Here is a 21,754-nt window from a genome sequence, read left to right on the forward strand (position 1 = left end):
TCTAAGGTTTTCTAAGGCAGGGGTAAGGAGCTGAAGAGTGCAGTTCAATGACTGAGAGCCTTTTAGCCTCAGTAATATTTACGATCTCGTGCCGCAAGCCTTATTTCGCCAGTGTGCAGCCGGCTGTGGGCTGTGAGGCACCAGCTTCCCCTGCGCCTGCAGCGTTTGTTACTCCCCCTACCAAAAAAGGGTATGACACCCGCTCTTAAATCCAGCCATGACTTGCCTGACCTTGACTGATGCAAGCTTAAGAGCAGAGCCATTAAGAAAACCTCTGTCAGGGTCAGAAATGTCCCCAGTTCCTTGTGTTACTGGTCTGACCTGCTCCACAGCCTGAAGAGTAAACATGATGTCATCACTTTCATTTGCCACTCAAGCTCTCACCTGCTGGATTACCACAAATTCCAAAATCTTCCCTTGGAGGGTTTTCTCCCCGCTCCCCCCTCCCCCAGCATGACCATATCTGTTCCCAATAGCCTGGTGGGTGCCGTTTCTCCTATAAGCCACTGATTGTCACCATTGGAGATGGTCCTGTAAGGGTTCAGGGATGGGCTTTCCCTCTGTGAGCTACTCAGTCAGGCCTGTTGGGTAGAAGACCACAGTGCCCACCCTCTACTGATGCTCCCTGAAGTACAATCAACAGAGTCAGGCTGGGTTAAAGCCATTCATTCCTGTTAGCCCTCGTGGAGCCTTGCTCAGTCGCCTAGGTGAGGGTACCTTGTGGCCCCATGCTATGCTAATTTTGAGGCAGCAAGAAATGGATTCCTCCCAACATAGAAGGTCCTGGATTTCTTCCTAATACAAGCTGGTCCACTTTCCACCCACTTTTGCATGCTCCGTGGGTATAGTTTGAGGGGATCTTTTGTTCAAACAAAGGCAGTCTATCACACAATCTTAGGCCTGTTATTCCACAGTGTCCCATCAAACCTGGTTTCCTAGGACTCCATGAAGACCTGGGGACTATGAGTGTAGACAGATCTGAGAGCTAATGACGCTTAATCTCAGAGCTGCTCCCATGCAGCACATAAGACGGCGATTATACCAGCTGTATGAAGGCAGTAAAACTCACTAAAGCACCAGGAAAAGTTAGTTCCCAGGGTGCATCTGCCCAGGAGTCTGGGAGTGCTAAGAAGAACTCTAAGATAGCTGACCTGTCACGTGTCACCTGCATGTTGGCTTTTGGCAGAAGATCACACAGTATTCAATTGTTGGACCACAGGCTGGTATGAAACACTCTTCTAGTCAGGCAGTGGTGGCGCACACCTTTAATCCCCACACTCAGGAGCCAGAGGCAGGCAGATCTCTGTGTTCAAGGACAGCCTGGTCTACAGAGTGAGTTCCAGGACAGCCAGGGCTACATGGGTAAAGGAAGAGTCGAGGAGGAGGAGGAGGAGGAGGATCCTTTTTTTTTTTTTTTTTTGCCCCGACCCTCAGGACAGTTGAACAGGGTCTGGGGAACCACCTGTGGAGAGAATGGGGGGCAAGAAATACAAAGAACGGACAGCAAATCTGATTGGTCAAGGTGACAAATTTTATTTTTCCCAGGCAGGTTTTATACCCATAGAAGCAGGATATGGGGAGGGGGATGACACAGAATCCCTTTGTTTCTGGGGGAACGCACCTGTTCCCAAAAGCAGGATATTGGCTAGGTAAAACGTTCAGCAGGAGAAACAGAACAGAATGGGTTGCTAGGTACCTGTCCACAAGATCTATAGCTATTTGTTCTTAACTGGGGGTAGTACTTTCCCATAGAGGCCTCATCTTTTCCAACAGAAATCTCAACTAAGCCAGTACTTTTCCACTAAGGCCAAGACTTTGTAAGTAAGCACTTATGGCTGACAAGGCAGTTAACATTTACACAGGGTCGCTCCCAACATTTTTTCTTTTTTCTTTCTTTCTTTCTTTCTTTCTTTCTTTCTTTCTTTCTTTCTTTCTTTCTTTCTTTCTTTCTTTCTTTCTTCTTCTTCTTCTTCTTCTTCTTCTTCTTCTTCTTCTTCTTCTTCTTCTTCTTCTTCTTCTTTTCTTCTTCTTCTTCCTCCTCCTCCTCCTCTTCTTCTTCTTCTACTTCTTTTTTTTTTCAGAGACAGTGTCTCTCTGTGTAGTTCGGGCTGGTCTGGAACTCACAATGAGCCAGCCTCTGCCTCCTGAATGCTGGGGTTAAGGGCATACACTGCTATGCCTGGTGGCACGTGCTGCATGTGTCATGAGAACCACATTCAATGTTTGACCACACACTAAACAGAGGGTTGCCAGTGCCCGGCTTTGTCATCCATGTGGTGGGTAAACTGTTGGGGGTCAGTGCTTAGAGCCACTAATGGGATGGATCCAGATACCCACAGGGGCTGCTGCCAATGGCAGCCAGCGATTAGAGAAGTTTCTTAGCAGACTTCTCTCAGGGAACAAAGCTTAATTTACTGAGGCCGGCACTCCCTGTGGCCATTGGGAAAACTATGAACTTTTTAAACTCCTTGGCGCTGGAGAGAAAGAGAAGGAAAGAGAGGAGCCCAGTGCTCGCACACACACACACAGAGTGGATAAAGCAAATTGCCTCCCAAGGGTGGTGGTCATTGTTGGCTACATTTCCAAGTCCTTTCCTAGGGTGGAGATTGAATCATTAGCTGCTCCAGCAGCAATGCCTGAAAGAGAGCAAGCATTAGTATTGTGAGTGCCTGAGATACTGCCCAGTGAGGGGCTGGAGGGCCCATTAAAGCTTTCATAACTCTCAGATTAAGAGGGAAGTGAGGGCAGCAAGCAGAGCAGAACTCCATAACAGCGTAAAGTCCCCGGGACACAGAGTCCTCCGGGCTGTGCCACACTGAAGCATGTGGCTGTGATAACCCGTAGGCTGAATTCCACCAGTTCTAAAGCCATTGCGGTTCATCCTGTGTGACCCTCGGCAGAGGGTGACCATGAGTGACCGTCCCCTGCCTAGCTGGGTTGAAAAAGAGTTTCACTCCGTCCCTCTTCACCACATCCACAGTGCGCCCAATGACTCAAAGAATAATGAAAGGAGGAAAGCCAGGGTCAGCCTGTGTCTGGTGTGTTCAGCATCCTGTAGACAAACTCGTAAACACCACGTATGTCAGTAGAGGTGGGTTAGCGGCAGAGTTAGGGCCTGTCCTCCCATCAGCGGGTCCTGGAGGATTCAGCCACTGTTGAAGTCCAGTAGGCATTCCAAAGAGTGGCTACTCTGCCTTCTTTCTGATCTCACCCTCAAACGCTGAGGTTTTACACGTTGGGAAAGCTTGCTCCCTCTGTGAGGTTTCAACACAGACTGGGGGAAAGGCAGGCCCCTCTCATTCTTTCTCTGCTGTGTGTGTGTGTGTGTGTGTGTGTGTGTGTGTGTGTGTGTGTGTATACACCAGGTCTGGAGGTCTGGCAGAGCCAGTGACAGCGGTAGCCGTCAGCTCCTCAGTAGGGAGGAGGGGAAAAAATCAGGTTGATCCTCCAGAGGCCCTGGCCTCTTCAGGGCATGGCTTCAGTTTCCACCTGCACTTTAACCTCACTGGGAGTCTCTGCCTGGGACAGATCTGAACAATGCCAGCCTTGTCTGCCACAGGGGATGTCATGTCAGGATCCCTATCAGATTCATCAAGCTGAAGGGCTGAGATTAAGGAGCTGTCCAGGAGCCAACACTACTGATTTTCTCTTTCAATAGAATGGAGAAGCTGTGAACTGGGAGCTGGGGCAGGCAGTTGCTCCGGAGCGGAGAGAACTGGAACTTTCCTGCGGGTCTAGAACCAGACAAGTGCTTAAGTAAATATTCCGAATTTCACAAAAGACACGGTGGAGCTGTTACTGGAAGAGAGAATTTTATGAAAAAATTCTTCAGGAAAGAGCATTAAACACACATAGATCCTGTATGCATATGTGCAGTATAATCACACAGTGATTTAGAAACATAACCGTTTGGAGAGATGGCTCAGTGGTTAGAGTACTGGCTGCTCTTGCAGAGGTCTTCAGTTCAGTCCCCAGCATCCAGATGGCAGCTCACACTGTAACTCCACTTTCAGGGGACCCAACACCCTCTCCTGGTCTCTGTGGGCACCAGGTGTGCATGTGGTGCCCATAGATACATGCAGGTAGACACTCACACATGAGATAAAAATCAATAAGTCTTTAAAAAATAAAAATATAAGCCGGGTGTGGTGGCATACGCCTTTAATCCCAGCACTCGGGAGGCAGAGGCAGGCAGATTTCTGAGTTCGAGGCCAGCCTGGTCTACAAAGTGAGTTCCAGGAAAGCCAGGGCTATACAGAGAAACCCTGTCTCAAAAAACCAAAAATAAATAAATAAATAAAAATATAGAACTGTAGCTAGGCATTGTGGTCCCCCTCCCCTGCAATCCTAGCACATGGGAGGCTGAGGCAGGAGGGTCAAGAATTTGAGGTCAACCTGGGTGACATAGTAGGTTTCTGCCTCTAAATAAATATATATACATCTACACATACGTGAATCTCTGGAGCCACATATAGGGCAGGCTGTCCAACAATAAATGTCACAAGGTTAAAACAATAGTTAAGCCTGAGCCACTGGCTTGCCTTTCCGCTCTCATTTGCTCTTTATAGCCCCATTAATTTTATTGTTTGGCTTTTCTATGTGTGATATAAAGACCCTCCATTTTAGTTGTATATATATAAGTTGTGTACACACACACACACACACTGTGTTAATGTGTGCATACACATGCATATGTAAATGATGCGGGGGATTAACATGCCCTGTGTTCATGCAGAGGTCAGAGAACAGCTTTGTAGAGTTAGTTTCTCTCTTTCTGTCTTAACATGTGTTCCAGGGATCAAACTCAAGTCACTGGGTTTGTCCAGAAAGAACTTTACCGATTAAGCGATTTCATAACTACCTTTTTTTTTAGAGAAGTCACACTCTGTGGCCAGGCTAACCTAGAATGTGTAGCAATCCCACCTCAGCCCCCCCAAACCTGAGATTACAAGTGTGGACCACGGCACTCGGCTGAGAGCGACCCTTTTATTTTTTGTGTGTGTTTATTCTCCAGAGACGGGGTCTCAGGTAGCCCTGACAGGCCTCAGACTTGCTCAGTAGGGAGACAGGACTGACCTTGAGCTCCTGACTTTCCTGTCCACTTAGCACCGGACGTGTGGTTCCCTGCTCACCTCTGCAGGAAGTCACCTGAGATGAGGGAGCCCGGAGAGGATACTTAGCCCCGTGCATTCTAAGGCTGGAGAATCCACCCAGCACAGCCTGTCCAGGGCTCAGCTTCACCTTCTCCCAAAGGTGAGGGTTGGGAGGAAGGCTGCCCCTGGAGCGCCCTGGAGCCCACAGCTGACTCTGGCCTTGGGTCAGCATCCCTAATCCCGCTCCTAACTTGCACTCTTTGATCGTCCAGTTTGGTCCAGGGCTGAGCTCATCAGTGCCTGACTCCAGCTGGGCTGCCCAGTCCAGGAATGCTAGACAACCCTAGCTCCCCCCAGCAACTCCTGGCTGGTCACTTGTTCACTTATGAATTACCACAGGGGAACACCTTAACCTTGAGCACCTAACAAGGCTCTTCCTTGTGAGAAGTTCCTACGATGTCTTCCCAACGCTTCTTTTGGTTGTATATCCCCTACAGTACATCTGGATATTCATAGAAACCCCACTGCTTTATCCCTAGCCTCTGAGGTCTGGATGAAGGGGAGGGGGACCTGGGTGCTCATGTGCCCCTCACCAGCTCCTTCACATTCGGTTCTCAGAGTCATCAGCATATTAGAATTACCTGGGAAGGCGGTCAGATGTCTTTGGTCTGGTGTGGGGCCTCAGCAACGGGCATTTTAAGCTCCCTTCCTCACGTGTGACCAAGACTAAGAGCCCACCCACCTCATCTCATCCCCTCCTCAGAGTCCAGGGAGCTACAGCTAGTTTGGAGACAAATAGTTCTCTCTTCTTGATTTATCTCTACCTAAATGAAGCATGCACATTAAGATAGCCAAGGTTCCAGGACAGCCAGGACTACACAGAGAAACCCTGTCTCGAAAAAACAAAAACAAAAAACAAAAAACAAAACAAAAACAAAGGATAGCCAAGATTCTCCCTATTGCTATTTTGCTATAAATAGACATAGTGTTTGTCTTAGTTAGGGGTTTACTGCTGTGAACAGACACCATGACCAAGGCAAGTCCTTTTTTTTGTTTTTTGTTTTGTTTGTTTGTTTGTTTGTTGTTTTTTGTTTTTCGAGACAGGGTTTTTCTGTGTAGACCTGGCTGTCCTGGAACTCACTCTGTAGACCAGGCTAGCCTCAAACTCAGAAATCTGTCTGCCTCTGCGTCCCAAGTGCTGGGATTAAAGGCATGCGCCACCACTGCCCAAAAAGGCAAGTCTTATAAATGACATTTAATTGAGGCTGGTTTACAGGTTCAGAGGTTCAGTCCATTATCATCATGGCAGGAAGCACGGCAGTGTCCAGGCAGGCATGGTACAGGAGTTGCTGAGACTTCTACATCTTCTGACATCCGGGCTGCTAGGATGAGGGTCTTAAAGCCCACACCCACAGTGACATACCTTCTAATAGTGCCACTCCCTGGCAGAGCATATACAAATCATAACAGGCCCTGTACCTGCACACATGTGGATGATACTGGATGGAGTGGGCTACCAAAAGACAGCATGAAGTTGGCAGGGGGGTGGGGGGATGGGGACATGGTAAGGAAGAGTTGGAGAGGGAATTGGGAGTTGACATGGCCAAAATGATATGGGGCACGTATGTAATGCTCCAAGGGTAAGTACAAGTGACACCCGAGTAATCCACTGTGAGATGACCGCTCCGAAGGGCCCAGCCTGCTGCCAGCTTTTCCTTTTCCCTGCAGTATGGTGTCGTGCTCGATGCTGGCTCTTCTAGAACCACTGTCTACGTGTATCAGTGGCCGGCAGAGAAGGAGAATAACACAGGAGTGGTCAGCCAAACTTTCAGATGCAGTGTGAAAGGTAAAGGGGGCAGGAGGCCTGGGCAGGGGATGGGTTGGGGTGCGGGTGACAGGAGACTGAGAAGTACCGTGGCTGTCCATCTGTGGAGGCAGCTCTGTCCACTCCCTCCCTTTCCAGCCCTCTGCCTCAGAGGACGGTGGGGCAGTGAATGGTGGAGATTTCCTCCTTCAGTGGTCTCCTAGGTGATGGTAGGAAACGGGAGAGATGCCTCCGCACGGTGAGAGCAGTGAGCAAAGAGTCTATTTCCTTGTACAAATTCTCCAACTCGCAGTTTGCACAGGAGGATGTGCAGGATAAAGCCAGGTAGTGCATGCTTGTCAGGCAGGCGGTGTTGTAGGAGAGGAATGCACACACAGACAGATAGATGTAGACAGACAGACACACAGACACAGACACACAGACACACACACACACACAGAGGCATGCTGGGAACCAAGCCACGTTGGTGGCTTTCCCATTGCAGCCAGAGCTACAGAAACTTCCATGGAGAGGCAGAGACCGATTCCCACCTGGGAGACGCTAATGAAAGAAAACCCTGAGGGTCTGGGCCTCAGAGATGGGCTTGGGTTTATTAAGGCTTGTGGTTAGCCACCATTCTGAGAAAACAGAGCCCAAATTAGTGCTGGAGAAGCCATGTGTCCTCGAGGGTGTGACACTAAGCCAAACTTTCGCTATGTAATTTCAGCTGGAGTCTGTGGTCTCTGTTCCCTCAGAGTATTTGTGGATTCCTGGGGTGACGTCCTTCCAAGGAAAGATGGTGTTCTGAGGGTCCCATGAGTGCATATTGTGCCTGAATCACAGATGGCATCCAGGATGCCAAGAGCCCCTTCCACTGATAGACAGCAGCATGTGAGGGTGCACAATGTGCACAGGTGTGCCTACAGCGGCCAGAAGACTATTCTGGCTATCAGTCCTCAGGCACTACCCTCCACCTTGGGTTTGGGTTTTAATCTTTCTTTTTTTATTTCTCCTCCTCCTCCTCTTCCTCCTCCTCCTTCTTCTTTCTTTTTCTTCCTCCTCCTCCTCCTCCTCTCCTTCCTCTCTCTCTCTCTCTCTCTCTCTCTCTCTCTCTCTCTCTCTCTCTCTCTCTCTCTCTCTCTCTCTCTCATCTCTTGCTGACCTGGAGCTTAGCTTAGTCAAGGAGCCCCAGGTACGCTCCTGTGTCTGCCTCCCCAAAGCCAGGATTACACGAATGTACCATTGTACCCAGCTTTTGCATGCATTCTGGAGGTCAATGCTAATAAACACATGCTGTGTAAACATGTGGCCAACACCTTATCAACAAAACCATCTCCCAACCTGACGTTTTATTTAAAAGTCTTTTTACCACTGTTTGCTCTAAGGAGTGCTAGTGAGTTCTGACTGCTTGCTCTTCAGGCTCTGGGATCTCCAGCTATGAGAATAACCCCCAAGATGCCCCCAAAGCCTTTGAGGACTGTATACTAAAGGTCAAGGAACAGGTCCCAGAGCACCTCCACGGATCCACCCGCATTTACCTGGGAGCTACAGCTGGGATGCGCTTGCTGAGGTAAGGGCTAAGGGCACAAAGGAGCCCCATGGGACCGAAACAGCCAAGAGCAACTTTCTGTTTGGAGGAGCAAAACCAAGAGGAGAAAGCCTATACTCTACTGTAAGTTTAGGCTTTGATAGATGGGAAATTTTAGCCAGTATTTTAACACCAAGAAAAGACATACTTCTAAAATTGGGTTCCTTCTCCTTGGTGATTTTACCAAGAAATGTAGAAAAGGTCTCACGTGACTTCTGACCACTGGGTGTCCTGTGCTTCCTTGGAGAACAGTTATTGTTTCTGGCATGGGTAAACAGTCAGCTAGAGTCTGTGGTAAGTTCAGGCCTTTGCCACGTAGGCTCTGCTCCTCTGCAGAATGTTCCAGAAACCTTTGTAAGATGATACAATGCCTGCTCCTCACTCTAGTCAAAGCTTCTGGAATTTTTATGGAACAAACATCTCGTTCCATCTACTCTGTCCCTGCTGAATCTGTAGACATGACATTGATCCCAGGGACATTAAAAAACAAAACAAAACATTAAAAAAAAAACATATCTTTTATGTCTTTGTTTTGTTAAAACAGGGTTTCACTCTTTCTATTGCCTAGGCTAGCCTGCAACTCACTATGTAGACCAGGCTGTCCTTGAACTTGCAGCCATCCTCCTACCTCTGCAGATTATAGGGGACAGCCACCATGCTAAGTCTTGTTTTGTTTTGTTTTGAGACAGGGTTTCTCTATGTAACCCTGGTTGTCCTGGAACTCACTTTGTAGACCAGGCTGGCCTTGAACTCAGAAATCCGCCTGCCTCTGCCTCCCAAGTGCTGGAATTAAGGGCGTGAGCCACCATCGCCCAGCAATGTGGGCTTTATCTAGAGAAGTGGTTCTCAATTTCTAATGCTGTCCAATCTTTGAAACAGTTCCTTATGCTGCGGTGACCCCTGACCACAAACATATTTTTATTGCTTCTTCACAACTGTAATTTTGCTACTGTTCTGAATTGTAATGGAAATATCTATGTTTTCTGACGGTCTTAGGCGACCCCTGTGAACAGGTCGTTCAACCCTAGAAGAGGTCAAGGCCTGCATGTTGAGAACTGCTGGTCTGCAGGGTAACATTACAGACAGGAGCTTTGGCAACACTATGCCTAGGTGGTTGGTGATACTATGCTGTTCAGCTCTGGTGGCCAGATAGATGCTGGTGTTTTTCTGTCTCCTGGTAAAACTCTCTCAAAGAATTAGAGGTTGAACCCTCCCTCTTCCCGTTCCCTCATGGTTTTGGCCAAATGAGTTCCCTTTCTGTGATGCCCCAGAGACCGTAGTTACTGCTGGGCCCTCTCCAATCTGGTTCTCCACTGGTCTGAGGTAGAGCAATTCAGATAAAAAGTCTGATTACTCACCACCTGAAGAATGGACCAGCCTGGGGTCTGGAACGGTGATGGCAAACGGAGCTTCCACCAGAAGCTATTTTCCTATCTTGTGCCAGCAGGGGCCGGGAAGAGGATGTTTCCTCGCTAAGGGGATTGATGGACGGCCGCCACGCCTCTGTGCTCAGCCTCTTGTGTTCTGTGCCTTGCATAGGTTGCAGAATGAGACAGCAGCTCGTGAAGTCCTTGAGAGCATCCAAAGCTACTTCAAGTCCCAGCCTTTTGATTTTAGGGGTGCTCAAATCATTTCTGGGCAAGAGGAAGGGGTGTATGGATGGATTACAGCCAACTATATAATGGGAAATTTCCTGGAGGTGTGTGGAAAGAAATGCATGGTTTCTGATCTCTCCATTTATCCCGTCCGTCCCCGTGGGTGACAGCGGAGGTGGAGGTCCATGCTCAGGGGAAGCAGAGGGGACAACACCCAAGGAAGGGCTTTGACATCCTGGGCCACCACGTTGCTCATTTGTAAGAGACCTGAGGAGGATTAAATTAAACACTGGGCTCTGGGTGTTTAGAAGGGCAGCTTAAAGACGACCCTTCCAAGAGGCTCTGTGACTGCCTGGAAATTACAGAGCCCTCAGTCTTTGTCCAGAGTCCCCAGAGAGACGGAATCTTCTTCACATTGTGTCCAAAGGTCTCCTTACAGTCCCTGCAGAGGAACACAGGCTACATCCCAGACTAGACTTGTGAGCCCCCACGAGTATATTTTGAATTTTAAGAACAATTGGCATGATTAATATTTGGGTAATCTCACACAAACCCCACCTGACTAGCTTCCCCTAGCCTCTGAGGCCTAGACTCAGTTACCAGGGGTCACATTTTCCTGCTGGGAGCTACTAGCAGAGCTCCACACAACCAGGTTCTCGCTAATTTTTTTCACCTCCCTACCTGTATACTCCACACACAGCTCATGAGCTGCATGCATTTGTGTTATCTCACAGATCATCCTATAATCCCTGAAATAAGAGGGGACCAGCCCCGAGTACAGCCATGTCCCCCTGCCTAGCAGTAGCGGCCCCAAGTGTACCCATGTCCTCCTGCCTAGCAGTAGCGGCTGGACCTTGGGTGGAGAGCCCCAGCAGTCGGAAGTGGTGTCTTTGGCTTCTCTTCTCAACTTCCTTTTCCCACTGTGCAGAAGAACCTGTGGCACATGTGGGTGCACCCGCACGGAGTCGACACCACAGGAGCCCTGGATTTAGGTGGCGCCTCCACCCAGATATCCTTCGTGGCCGGGGAGAAGATGGAGCCGAACGCCAGCGACACGGTGCAGGTGTCTCTGTACGGCTACACGTACACTCTCTACACACACAGCTTCCAGTGCTATGGCCAGAATGAAGCAGAGAAGAAGTTCCTAGCCATGCTTCTGCAGGTACCAGGGTGGGAGGGTCTGAGCCAGCGAGGAGGTCTGCCCTGAGTGTCTGCCCTCACTCCAGTCTGCAGAGTGGATAGAAGTAACACTAGAGACCCATGCAATCCTGGGGTTTCCTTCTCATCCTCTCTTCCTGTCTCCCTTTCCTCCTCCATTTTGCTAACCATTTCCAGAAAAGATGGAAGCAAGAAAAACTAGGGAGGATCAGGCTGCAGTGATAGCTCGGTGGAGAAAATGCCTGCTGTCAAGCTTAAAGGTGCGAGTTCGAGTCCCTAGACAAGTGTGGCTGGGTGTATTGGTATATGCCTTTAATCCCAGTACTCGTGAGGTAGCGGCAGGAGGATCTCTGTGAGTTAGAGACTAGCCTGGTCTACATAGTGAACTCCAAGCCAGCCAAGGCTATATAATGAGAAAAGGCCTGGCATAATGATACATACCGTAATGTAAGTGGAGGCAAGCATATCCCTGGGGCTGCCCAGCCAGTCTCTTCTATTGGGACAATTCCAGGCCAGTGAGAGAACTTGTCTAAAAAAAAAAAACAAGGTATGGGGCTGGTGAGATGGCTCAGCGGTGAAGAGCAGTGACTGCTCTTCCAAAGGTCCCTAGTTCAAATCCCAGCAACCACATGGTGGCTCACAACCATCCCTATCAAAAATCTGATGCCCTCTTCTGGAGTGTCTGAAGACAGCTACAGTGTATACACATATAATCAATCAATCAATCTTTTAAAAAAACTATTAAAAAACAAACAAACAAACAAAACAAAGTGTGGCTGTGCCTGGTGGCACATGACTTTGGTCCCAACACTATTTGCAGAGGCAGGCAGATCTCTCTGAGTTCGAGGCCAGCTTGGTCTACAAAGATAGTTAGTTCCAGGACATCCAGTGCTACACGGAGAAACCCTGTCTCAAAAAAATCAAAAAAGGAGCTGGGCGTGGTGGCCCATGCCTTTAATCCCAGCACTCAGGAGGCAGAAGCAGGCGGATTTCTGAGTTCGAGGCCAGCCTGGTCTACAAAGTGAGTTCCAGGACAGCCAGGGCTATACAGAGAAACCCTGTCTCGACCAAAAAAAAAAAAAAAAAAAAGATTTGTTGATCTTTCAGATGTCAAGGGTTCAGTTTCTAACCCCCACATGGTGGCTCACAACAATCTATAACTCCAGGTCTAGGGGACCTAATGCTCTTTTCTGGCTTCTGTGAGCACCCAAACGCTTGCACGTGCATGTGTGCACATGCATACTTATACATACACAGAAATAAAAATATTTAAAAAGGCTAGGTGGAGTAGCACATACTTTTGGTCCCAGCATTCATAATGCAGAGGCAAGTAGAATTTGAGGCCAATCCTGGCCTACATAGGAATTTAAAAGCAAGCCAGGGCTACACAGTGAGACCTTTTCTCAAAATAAAATAAAATAAAATAAAATAAAATAAAATAAAATAGAGGAACACCACCTGGTGGCCTCTGACCTCCTCCACAGGTATGTACACACACACACACACACACACACACACACACACACACACACGCCTTCATGCTTGAGCAGCAAACACTTTACTAAATAAGCTATCTTCCCCACCCCTCCCAAATTATTTTAAAATAAATTTTTATGAATTTTAGTATGTCAGTGTTTGATTTGTCTGCCTGTTTTGTACATGAATATTCCAAGTCACAGGAAGCATTCTTGGCAGGGCTGTGTGGAGTGCAAGCCTCTTAGGATCCCTGCTCTGTGTCCGGCAGCAGCACACAGCGCAATGCTGCCTCTCAGCCTCTCCCTTGGCATCGCAAGGTAGTGTGGGGAGAATCTTCCAGAAGGAAAGTGCCCCATCTCATAACCCCCCTGTCGTACCTCCAGAGCCCTTCCACAGAAGCCAACGTCAGCAACCCCTGCTACCCTCAGGGCTACAGTACCACCTTCACCTTGGGCCATGTGTTTGGCAGCCTGTGCACAGAGAAGCAGAGGCCAGAGAGCTACAACTCCAGTGAGAGCGTCACCTTCATGGGAACTGGTGACCCACGACTGTGCAGGGAGAAGGTGGCTTCTGTGTTTGACTTCAATGCTTGCCAAGAGCAAGACGCCTGTTCCTTTGATGGCATTTACCAGCCCAAGGTTCAAGGGCCATTTGTGGTAAGAGTAAAGGCCAGTTAGCGGGGGGGGGGGGGGGGGGTGTATCTCTGAACCCCCGGGGGGGCCTCTCCCGCCCCTTTCCCTTCCTCTATCCTGTTTCTCACTATGCCCTCCCCAGACTCACTGTCTCTGCCCTGCTCCCAGGCGTTCGCAGGCTTCTACTACACAGCCAGTGCGCTAAACCTCTCTGGAAGCTTCTCCCTTACCTCCTTCAATGACAGCAGCTGGGACTTCTGCAGACACACTTGGAGCGAGGTCAGTATTAGAAAATAGAGGGTGAGCATCAGGTCAGACTGTATGACATTGCTGTGTGTGTGTGTGTGTGCACGTATAAGCATATATATTTATGTATTTGTATCTGTATATATGTGTGTATTCGTGTGTTTACTAGCTCTAGAGGCAGTGGGACCTAAGAGAATGGAGCCAATAAATAAGGCAGATTGAAGTCTCGTAGCCAACATTATTCAGAGCATCGGCCAATTCAGACTCACAAGAGTCATATGAGTAAAGTGTGCAGTCACAGGGACAAGCCTTGACTTCCATGGAGGCTATAAACAAAAATCAATGGCCAGTGGTAATAAAAATCTGAAGAACTCACTCCTATCTGCTACATCTGGGAGAAACACAGAGATATATTCCAAGAACAGTTCTCTGTTCTGAAGAAACTGAGGTCACAAGACTCTTGTCTGGTTTTCTTGGCGTTTTCTCACAAGCACTCAGAATTCTCCCCACACGACTCTGTTCTTGACCACATCCCTACATGCATGTGTGTTCATACGACTGTATGTTTGTATATATGAGAATGTTGTGTGTTCAAGGTTAGCATGGGCTAGGTGAGCCCCTAAATGAAGTGAATTAATGAAAGAGAAAAGGCCCGCCTGGTAGGTTGAAGCAGCACATGGTGCAGGTGACCTCGTGACCTTCTGGATTCTGATGCAACACTGGGTAGGAGTCTCAGCTCTTGTGCAATTGTGTTAATGTCGTTTTCATCTTGAAATCATGGGTGACAGGTTTTGAAACACCACTTGAGAGTCACCTGTCTGCTCCCCCTCTTGGGTGTCTTTATCCCCTTTGCAGCTCCCAGTCCTGCTCTCCAGATTTGATGAGACATATGCCCGGTCCTACTGCTTCTCAGCCCACTACATCTACCACTTGCTGGTAAATGGATACAAGTTCACTGAGGAGACTTGGCCTCAGATACGCTTTGAAAAAGAAGTAAGTGCAAACATGGAGTGTCTTCTCTTCTTCCTCTCCATAGAAAGGTTTGTGGAAGAGGTCAAAGGTTAAAGGATGCTCCAATCTTGCTGGTCACCTGTTGGTGCCTCAGGAAAAGAGGTGACAAGATTGAAAGTTGCTCCCAGAGTGCTGCAGACAAGGAGAACGCTGGAATTAAGTGGATGGATGGTGAGGCTCCTGAGGGTGGGGCTGCTGGGCATGCCAGATGCAGGCCTTCAGCTCAGAGCTGGAGCCTAGGCAGTGCCAAAGAACTTTTTGGTAAGACCATGAAATACGAAGTATCTGAGATTTTTCATCCCCAAAAAAACTGCAAGTTGAGCACACTTTTTTTCCTTTTTTCTTTCTTTCTTTTCTTTTCTTTTCTCTTCTCTTCTTTTCTTTTCTCCTTCCTTCCTTCCTTCCTTCCTTCCTTCCTTCCTTCCTTTCTTTTTCTTTCTTTCTTTCTTTCTTTCTTTCTTTCTTTCTTTCTTTCTTTCTTTCTTTCTTTCTTTCTTTCTTTTCTTTCTGAGACAGGGGTTTCACTATGTAGATCAGCCTGTCCTGGGCCTCACTCTGTAGCCCAGGCTCTCCTAGACCTCACTCTGTAGCCCTGCCCAGCCTGGACCTCACTCTGTAGCCCAGGCTGGTCTGGACCTCACTCTGTAGCCCTGGCTGGCCTGGACCTCACTCTGTAGCCCAGGCTGGCCTGGACCTCACTATGTGAGTACAGGGATTAGAGATGTGCACCCACTACCCCTCCTGGCTTATAATTTATAACAGAATAATTAAGTACTCCCTATGTTATACAAAAGACAATGTAAGATACAACTTTAAAGGTGTGAGGAGTTCCTATTAGCACCTTTTCATTAAATAAGAATTTTTTTCGCCAGGCAGTGGTGGGGCACGCCTTTAATCCCAGCATTTGGGAGGCAGAGGCAGGCAGATTTCTGAGTTCAAGGTAGCCTGGTCTACAAAGTGAGTTCCAGGACAGTCAGGGCTATCAGAGAAACCCTGTCTCGAAAAAAAAAAAAAAAAAAGAATTTTTCTCTTTGAAGGAGCCAGAGGTCACTATGTTTACAGACAAAACTTAAAGAAGGGGAGGGGCCTCTTGTCTAAGTAATAGAAAGAGGATAACAATAGATAGATGGATGGATAGATGATAGATTAGATAGATAGATAGATAGATGACAGATGGGTGATAGATTGATGTGTTGGATGGGTGGGTAAGTAGTATAATGTTAGATGATAGATTTGATGATGACAGATATGTGGAAGATGACAGAAGATAGACAACCAGAAAAAGACAGAAGGAAAAATAAATTAGTCACGTGGATAGATAGATGACAGCTAGCTAGCTAGACAGACAGACAGACAGGCATTGCCTAGTGATCTAAGGGTTCAGGAAGCTGAAGGACAGCTGACTCAGGCAGGACGTCACCTTGTGACTCTGTCTGGCCAGTACTGTGTTCCTCAGCTCTGAGAGGATGCTCTCTGTTCAGGAACAGCTGCAGTAAAGCCTGCAGGATGTCTGGAGCCATCCTGGTCAATTCCAGCTTTGGCAAAATTGAATTAATCCAATCAATATCCTGAATTAAGCTTGGGACTGTCTATTTTCAACTGGGTTATCTAAGGGAAGGGGGGGAGACTCAGTTGAAAATAGATCGTTGGCCTGTGTGCTGGGCCCTGCTCCGCAAGAGCAGACATCCACTAAGCGCGTTGTAAGAATGAAGACTATTTGCACTGAGTACCAGTCTGCATTGAGGAGACATCTTTGGTTTAAATTTGCTTCTGGGAACTGGCCAGATGGCTTAGCCGATAAAAGCTCTTCCTGATGAGCCAGATGACAAGAGCCACTCCCCAAACCCACAATGGAGAAAGATTGACTCCAGTAAGCTGTCCACCGACCTCCACATAGGTGTTATCACATGTATGTTCACACACACACACACACACACACACACAACACATACAATATACAATGTAAACTTTTAAATTTTTACTTTAATTATATATAAAAAAAAATCACTCCTGGCCAAGTGGTTATCTACTTATTTGTTAGTTTTTTGAGACAAGATCTCACCTTGTAACTTTGGCGTGCCTGGAACATATATGTATACTAGGCTGGCTTTGAACCACCAGAAATCTACCTGTCTTTGCCGCCTGAGTGTTAGGATGCCACCACACCCCAGGGCGGGCGGGGAGTAGGTTAAATATAACAGGCCAGAAGATTTTCTACATGGGCACCGAACATATTACTAAAGACAGTCGTCAGCTAAGAAGATAGACAGACCCAGGAGATACTACCAAACCACAGAAAGCAAGACTGAATGGTTTTCAGAAAAAGAAGTAGTGGTCTAGAAAAACAGAAGAGCCAGTGCTCATGCCTGAGATCCCAGGGCTTGGGAGGCAGAGGCAGGAAGGTCTAGAGTTCAAGCCCAGCCTGAGCTACTTGAGACTCTGTCTCCAAAAAAAAGAGGAAGTCTAGGAGATGACACAAGCAAGAAGACCTGCAGTTCATTCCCAGAGTCCATGTAAGAAAAAGTCAGGCATAGTAGTGTGTGGTTACAATCCCAGTTCTGAGGAAGAAGCAGAGACAGGGGGATTCTTGTTGCTTGCTGGCTCAGCAGTCCAGCCTAACCAGTAAGCCCAGGGCCCAGTGAGAAACCCTGTTTCAAAATGGACGGCTCCTTAAGGACAGCCAGAGGCTGACCTCTGGCCTCCATACACGCGTGTGTACTCACACACAGAGAGCCGCTTCTCCAGCCCCCATATACCATTTTGAGTGGAGAAAGGAAAAAAATAAATACAAGAAGTAGCACTAAGGGCTGGTGAGATGGCTCAGTGGGTTAGAGCACCCGACTGCTCTTCCAAAGGTCCAGAGTTCAAATCCCAGCAACCACATGGTGGCTCACAACCATCCGTAACGAGATCTGGCGCCCTCTTCTGGAGTGTCTGAAGACAGCTACAGTGTACTTACATATAATAAATAAATAAATTAAAAAAAAAAAAAAAGAAGTAGCACTAAGGGAGACCTTTAGAGTGGGATATTGTAATCCAGACTCGTCAGTAATGCCAACGGTCACAAGGCTTCGCAGGGAGATGGCTCCGTCTAACATACACTCCACCCCAGGCAGAACCCTACTTCTCCAGCACCATGAAAAACAAGGAAGTCCCGCACTCAGTCTCACAGTATACACCCCTGCAATCCTAGCACTCGGGGGGGGGGGTGTGTGTGTGTGTGTGTGTGTGTCAGGAGTTCAAGGTCACCCAGGCGTGGCGGCAAACACCTATAATCCCAGTCCTCAGGAGGTGGACGCAGGAAGACTGCAAACTCAAGGACATCCTCTGCTGCTGGTAAATTCAGGACCAGCCAAGGATGTATGAGATCCTGTCTCAGAATAACATGCAAATTAGTAAACACAATTAAATGAATAAACAAAATTAAACAAGCAACGGACTTACATAATTTGTAAGAGAAATGTTTATATTTTTAAGAATTAGGATACGGACAGACTGAAAGTTAAAAAAACAAAAAAAGGGCTGGTGAGATGGCTCAGTGGGTAAGAGCACCCGACTGCTCTTCCGAAGGTCCAGAGTTCAAATCCCAGCAACCACATGGTGGCTCACAACCATCCTTAACAAGATCTGACTCCCTCTTCTGGAGTGTCTGAAGACAGCTACAGTGTACTTACATATAATAAATAAATAAATAAATAAACAAAACAAAAAAACAAAAAAAAAGTTTTCTTAGTATCAGGCAAAGGGCCAGTAAAATGGCTCAGTGGAGAGAGGTGCTTGTCTCCAGACCTGACTCTGAGTTCCACTGTAGGATCCACACAGTGGGAGGGAAGAACCTACGCTCCTGAAACTTGTCTGGTGGTCTCTACATGCACGCTGTGGTATGCACACACCCACAAGAGTGTGCGCATGCTGGGCGTGGTGGTGCACGCCTTTAATCCCAGCCCTTGGGAGGCAGAGGCAGGCGGATTTCTGAGTTCGAAGCCAGCCTGGTCTACAAAATGAGTCCTAGATCAGCCAGAGCTATACAGAGAAACCCTGCCTCGAAAAACCAAAAAAAAAAAAAAAAAGATTGCAAACTCAAAATAAGGAAAATAAGGAGATGCCTAAGAAAACAGTTTCAAAACATGACAGTCAAAGATCGGATTGAAGGGCCAGGTGTGCTGACACACACCTTTAATCCCAGGCAGAGGCAGGTGGGTCTCTGAGTACAAGGCCAGTATAGTGAGTTCCAGTTCACATAATGAGATCCTGTTTTAAAAGGGGGGAGGGGGAGGAAGAGAAAGGAGAGGAGGGAAGGAAGGGAAAAGGGAAGATACTTGTCAGAAGAAATTACCTCAAAGCTTCCCATTAGGGCTGGCCCCGTTCCTAGGAACCAGTCTTGGGTTGGGTAAAAACACCTTCTAACCCTTTCTTTAACCACAAACAGGTGTTTCCTGCACAATAGGAATGCTTTTACTACAAGGACTGGCTGTTCTAACCCTCGCTTCAATGGGCTTGTAGGGAACTCAGTGTCTGATTGTCTGTAGTACTGAAGGTGGAACCCCAATTCTTTGTGGCTGTGGTGTCAGAGCACAGGCAAACCCTTAGTTCTTCTTAGATCACAGTTCTCTTTTGGGGTGTCCAGTATGGGCTGGGAATGGACCATTCTGCCTGAGACCTGAGCCATCCACTGTCCTCCACAGGTGGGAAACAGCAGCATCGCCTGGTCCCTCGGCTACATGCTCAGCTTGACCAACCAGATCCCAGCTGGAAGTCCCCTGATCCATCTACCCATACAGCCACCTGTGTTTATGGGAGTTCTGGCCTTCTTCACGGCTATTGCCTTGCTGTGCCTGGCATTTCTTCTGTATCTATGTTCAGCATTCAGGACAAAGGAGCGCTCTGAGAATGCCTTCGACCAAGCAGTGGATTCTGATTGAGCCTTCCAAGCAGCACCTGTCACCCCAGGCTGCAAGAACCCACCAGAGTGACACCATGCAGTGTGACTGAAGTGGCTGCCACCAGGACCTGTCCCGTGCTTAAATGCCAAGGTCATGTGCCTCTCAGCCACTGATTCCTGCCAGAGCACCTCCTGGGAGTCCCTTATCCACCCAGTGGGCACTGCCTCTGCAACCCTCCCTACCTGCTTGCTGACCCACTGGGAATCAAGGACACACTGGCTGTTGGTGTCAGGGGCTTCACTCCATCTACTCCAGAGGAAGTTGAGAATATAATTTAATGCAGAAGAATTGACCACGGGCTCGGTTTCCATTTTCTCTCCCTCTGTGCTCCTCCTAGCAAGCTGCCCATGAAGGCTCCGACTCTGATACTTCACCCTGTGGCTTTGACCTAGAGTTCCTTTGCAAGACCTTCCTGTCTTTTAGTTAAGTCGAGCCCTATCTCAAGTCACTAATGCTTTCTTTTAGCAATCTCATAAGCATTAAGCTTCCTGACTGGTAGCTTGTAACATTTAGTGGGGAAGATGATAGCATTTTGAGACAGTTTTCATGGAGCCCATGCTAGCTTCTTGCCCACTATGTAGCCAAGACCAGCCTTGATATGTTTTTTTTTTTTCCCTGAGAGCGGGGATTATGGGTTGTGAGGTCCTTGGGGTGGAACCCCAGAACTTCATGCATTCTAGGAAACTATTTGACCAACTGAATCACATGCCCAGCCTAAGAAGACTCATAGACTAAAGGACAGATGGCCTCTGTCATGTAGGCAGACCTGAAGCACAAAGACACACAGAAGTCCCTAAACAGAGTCCCTATTCTTATTTTGGAGTGCCCACTTGGAGCTCTGGTCATGAGGTTGCTACTAGGCATGTGTCCTCCTTGTGTAACTGTCTCCCTGCTGTGCCCTCTTGTAAATCACACCCAGTGTGGACTGTACTGGGGCAGGGGGGGGGCAGTGAGGGGATCTCATTGACCTGGCAGAGCTCCTGCTCAGGGTGCCTTTGGGCTATAAACATGGGGTGTGCTTTTTCTCCCTGCTGCTCCCACAGGTATACAGGATCCTGTCCAAAGACACTCCTACATTTCTCCCTGCACAGCTGCTACACATCTTGACTTTGGGAAAAGAGAAGGCCGTCTCAGGAATATTTGCCTCCAAAGTGGGATGGGAAAGGTCTTCAAGTCCAGTAGCTACAAGCTACAAATCAGTGCTGTGTCTCATGGCTGTTTGCTGGCTCCATGTGAAATAAATTCTTATTTTTATTTTGTAGCGTGTATTTGTTAACTTATATATGATGCCCTTTCTCCTAAGGACACAAGGTGGTATTTTTAAAAGGAAGAAAGATTCTCACTGTATAGCTTTGTCTCTGCCTCCTCCGGGCTGGGATTCCATGTTTTATTTATTTATTGACTGACATGAGTTCTGGGTCATGAATTCAGCCTTGCATGTTTCTTACTGACTGACTGGCCATCACCCCAGCCTTTGTTTTGGTTTTGAGACAAGGTCTTGCAAAAACTCACCAAGATGCATAAGTTAGAAATAAAAATAGGGGTTGGAGAGATGGATCGCTGGCTAAGAGTACTGGCTGCTCTTCTATGGGATCTGGGTTCAGTTCCCCACATCAGTATGGCAGCTCAAAACAGCCTGTGGCTCTTCTAGCCTTCTCCAGCACTGAATGCATGTGCTGCACAGCCAGACATGCAAGCAAAATGCCCATATACATAAAAGTTATGGGATAAATTTTAAATAAAAGTAAAATAAATCTTTTTTAAAAAGTCAAGTATCTTAATTTTACATGCCAATCTCTAACTCCCAGAAGCCCCACCCACAGCTTTTTTCACTTAAAAACAAACAAGCATTGAATAAAACCAGAACACTGTTTGTGTTTCCTTTAAAAAGAGTGCATGCTGATGATCATGGTTGAATAACAAGGTGCTAGTTGGAAGGCTGCAGTCATTAGAAAGACAGCTGTGTGCCTCTCCTCTTGCCAAGGCCATGTCTCCTTTTACACGTCCTGTGTTTGTCACCCCTGTGAGTAAGCTCTGTCAGCTAACCGTCCATCAGCTGGGTCCCTCCTGTCTTAGTATATATACCACAGGTCTCTCAACCCTGCTGGGTCTACACACTGGGAAAGCCACACTTCCCCATATCCATACACTGTCCCAGCTATCCCAACTCTAACGGCCCTTATGGCTGTGCTCCTCCTACGGATACCC

General features: G+C 47.7%; 1 protein-coding gene across 1 annotated transcript in view; it reads left to right on the forward strand.

The window, feature by feature from the left end:
- Entpd3 (ectonucleoside triphosphate diphosphohydrolase 3) overlaps window positions 1-21,121 on the forward strand; it is a 28,250-nt gene extending 7,129 nt beyond the window's left edge. Inside the window, exons 4-11 of the mRNA XM_021172942.3 lie at window positions 6,822-6,939; window positions 8,317-8,467; window positions 10,025-10,184; window positions 11,009-11,242; window positions 13,098-13,370; window positions 13,515-13,625; window positions 14,448-14,585; window positions 19,289-21,121. Of these exons, the coding sequence (XP_021028601.1) occupies window positions 6,822-6,939; window positions 8,317-8,467; window positions 10,025-10,184; window positions 11,009-11,242; window positions 13,098-13,370; window positions 13,515-13,625; window positions 14,448-14,585; window positions 19,289-19,525 (1,422 nt within the window). The 3' untranslated portion in view covers window positions 19,526-21,121. The remainder of the gene's footprint in view (window positions 1-6,821; window positions 6,940-8,316; window positions 8,468-10,024; window positions 10,185-11,008; window positions 11,243-13,097; window positions 13,371-13,514; window positions 13,626-14,447; window positions 14,586-19,288) is intronic.
- The last annotated feature ends 633 nt before the right edge of the window (window positions 21,122-21,754 follow it).

Source organism: Mus caroli, unplaced genomic scaffold, assembly GCF_978045245.1.
Source record: "Mus caroli unplaced genomic scaffold, Mus_caroli_1 scaffold_11, whole genome shotgun sequence".
NCBI classification, from domain to species: Eukaryota; Metazoa; Chordata; class Mammalia; order Rodentia; family Muridae; genus Mus; species Mus caroli.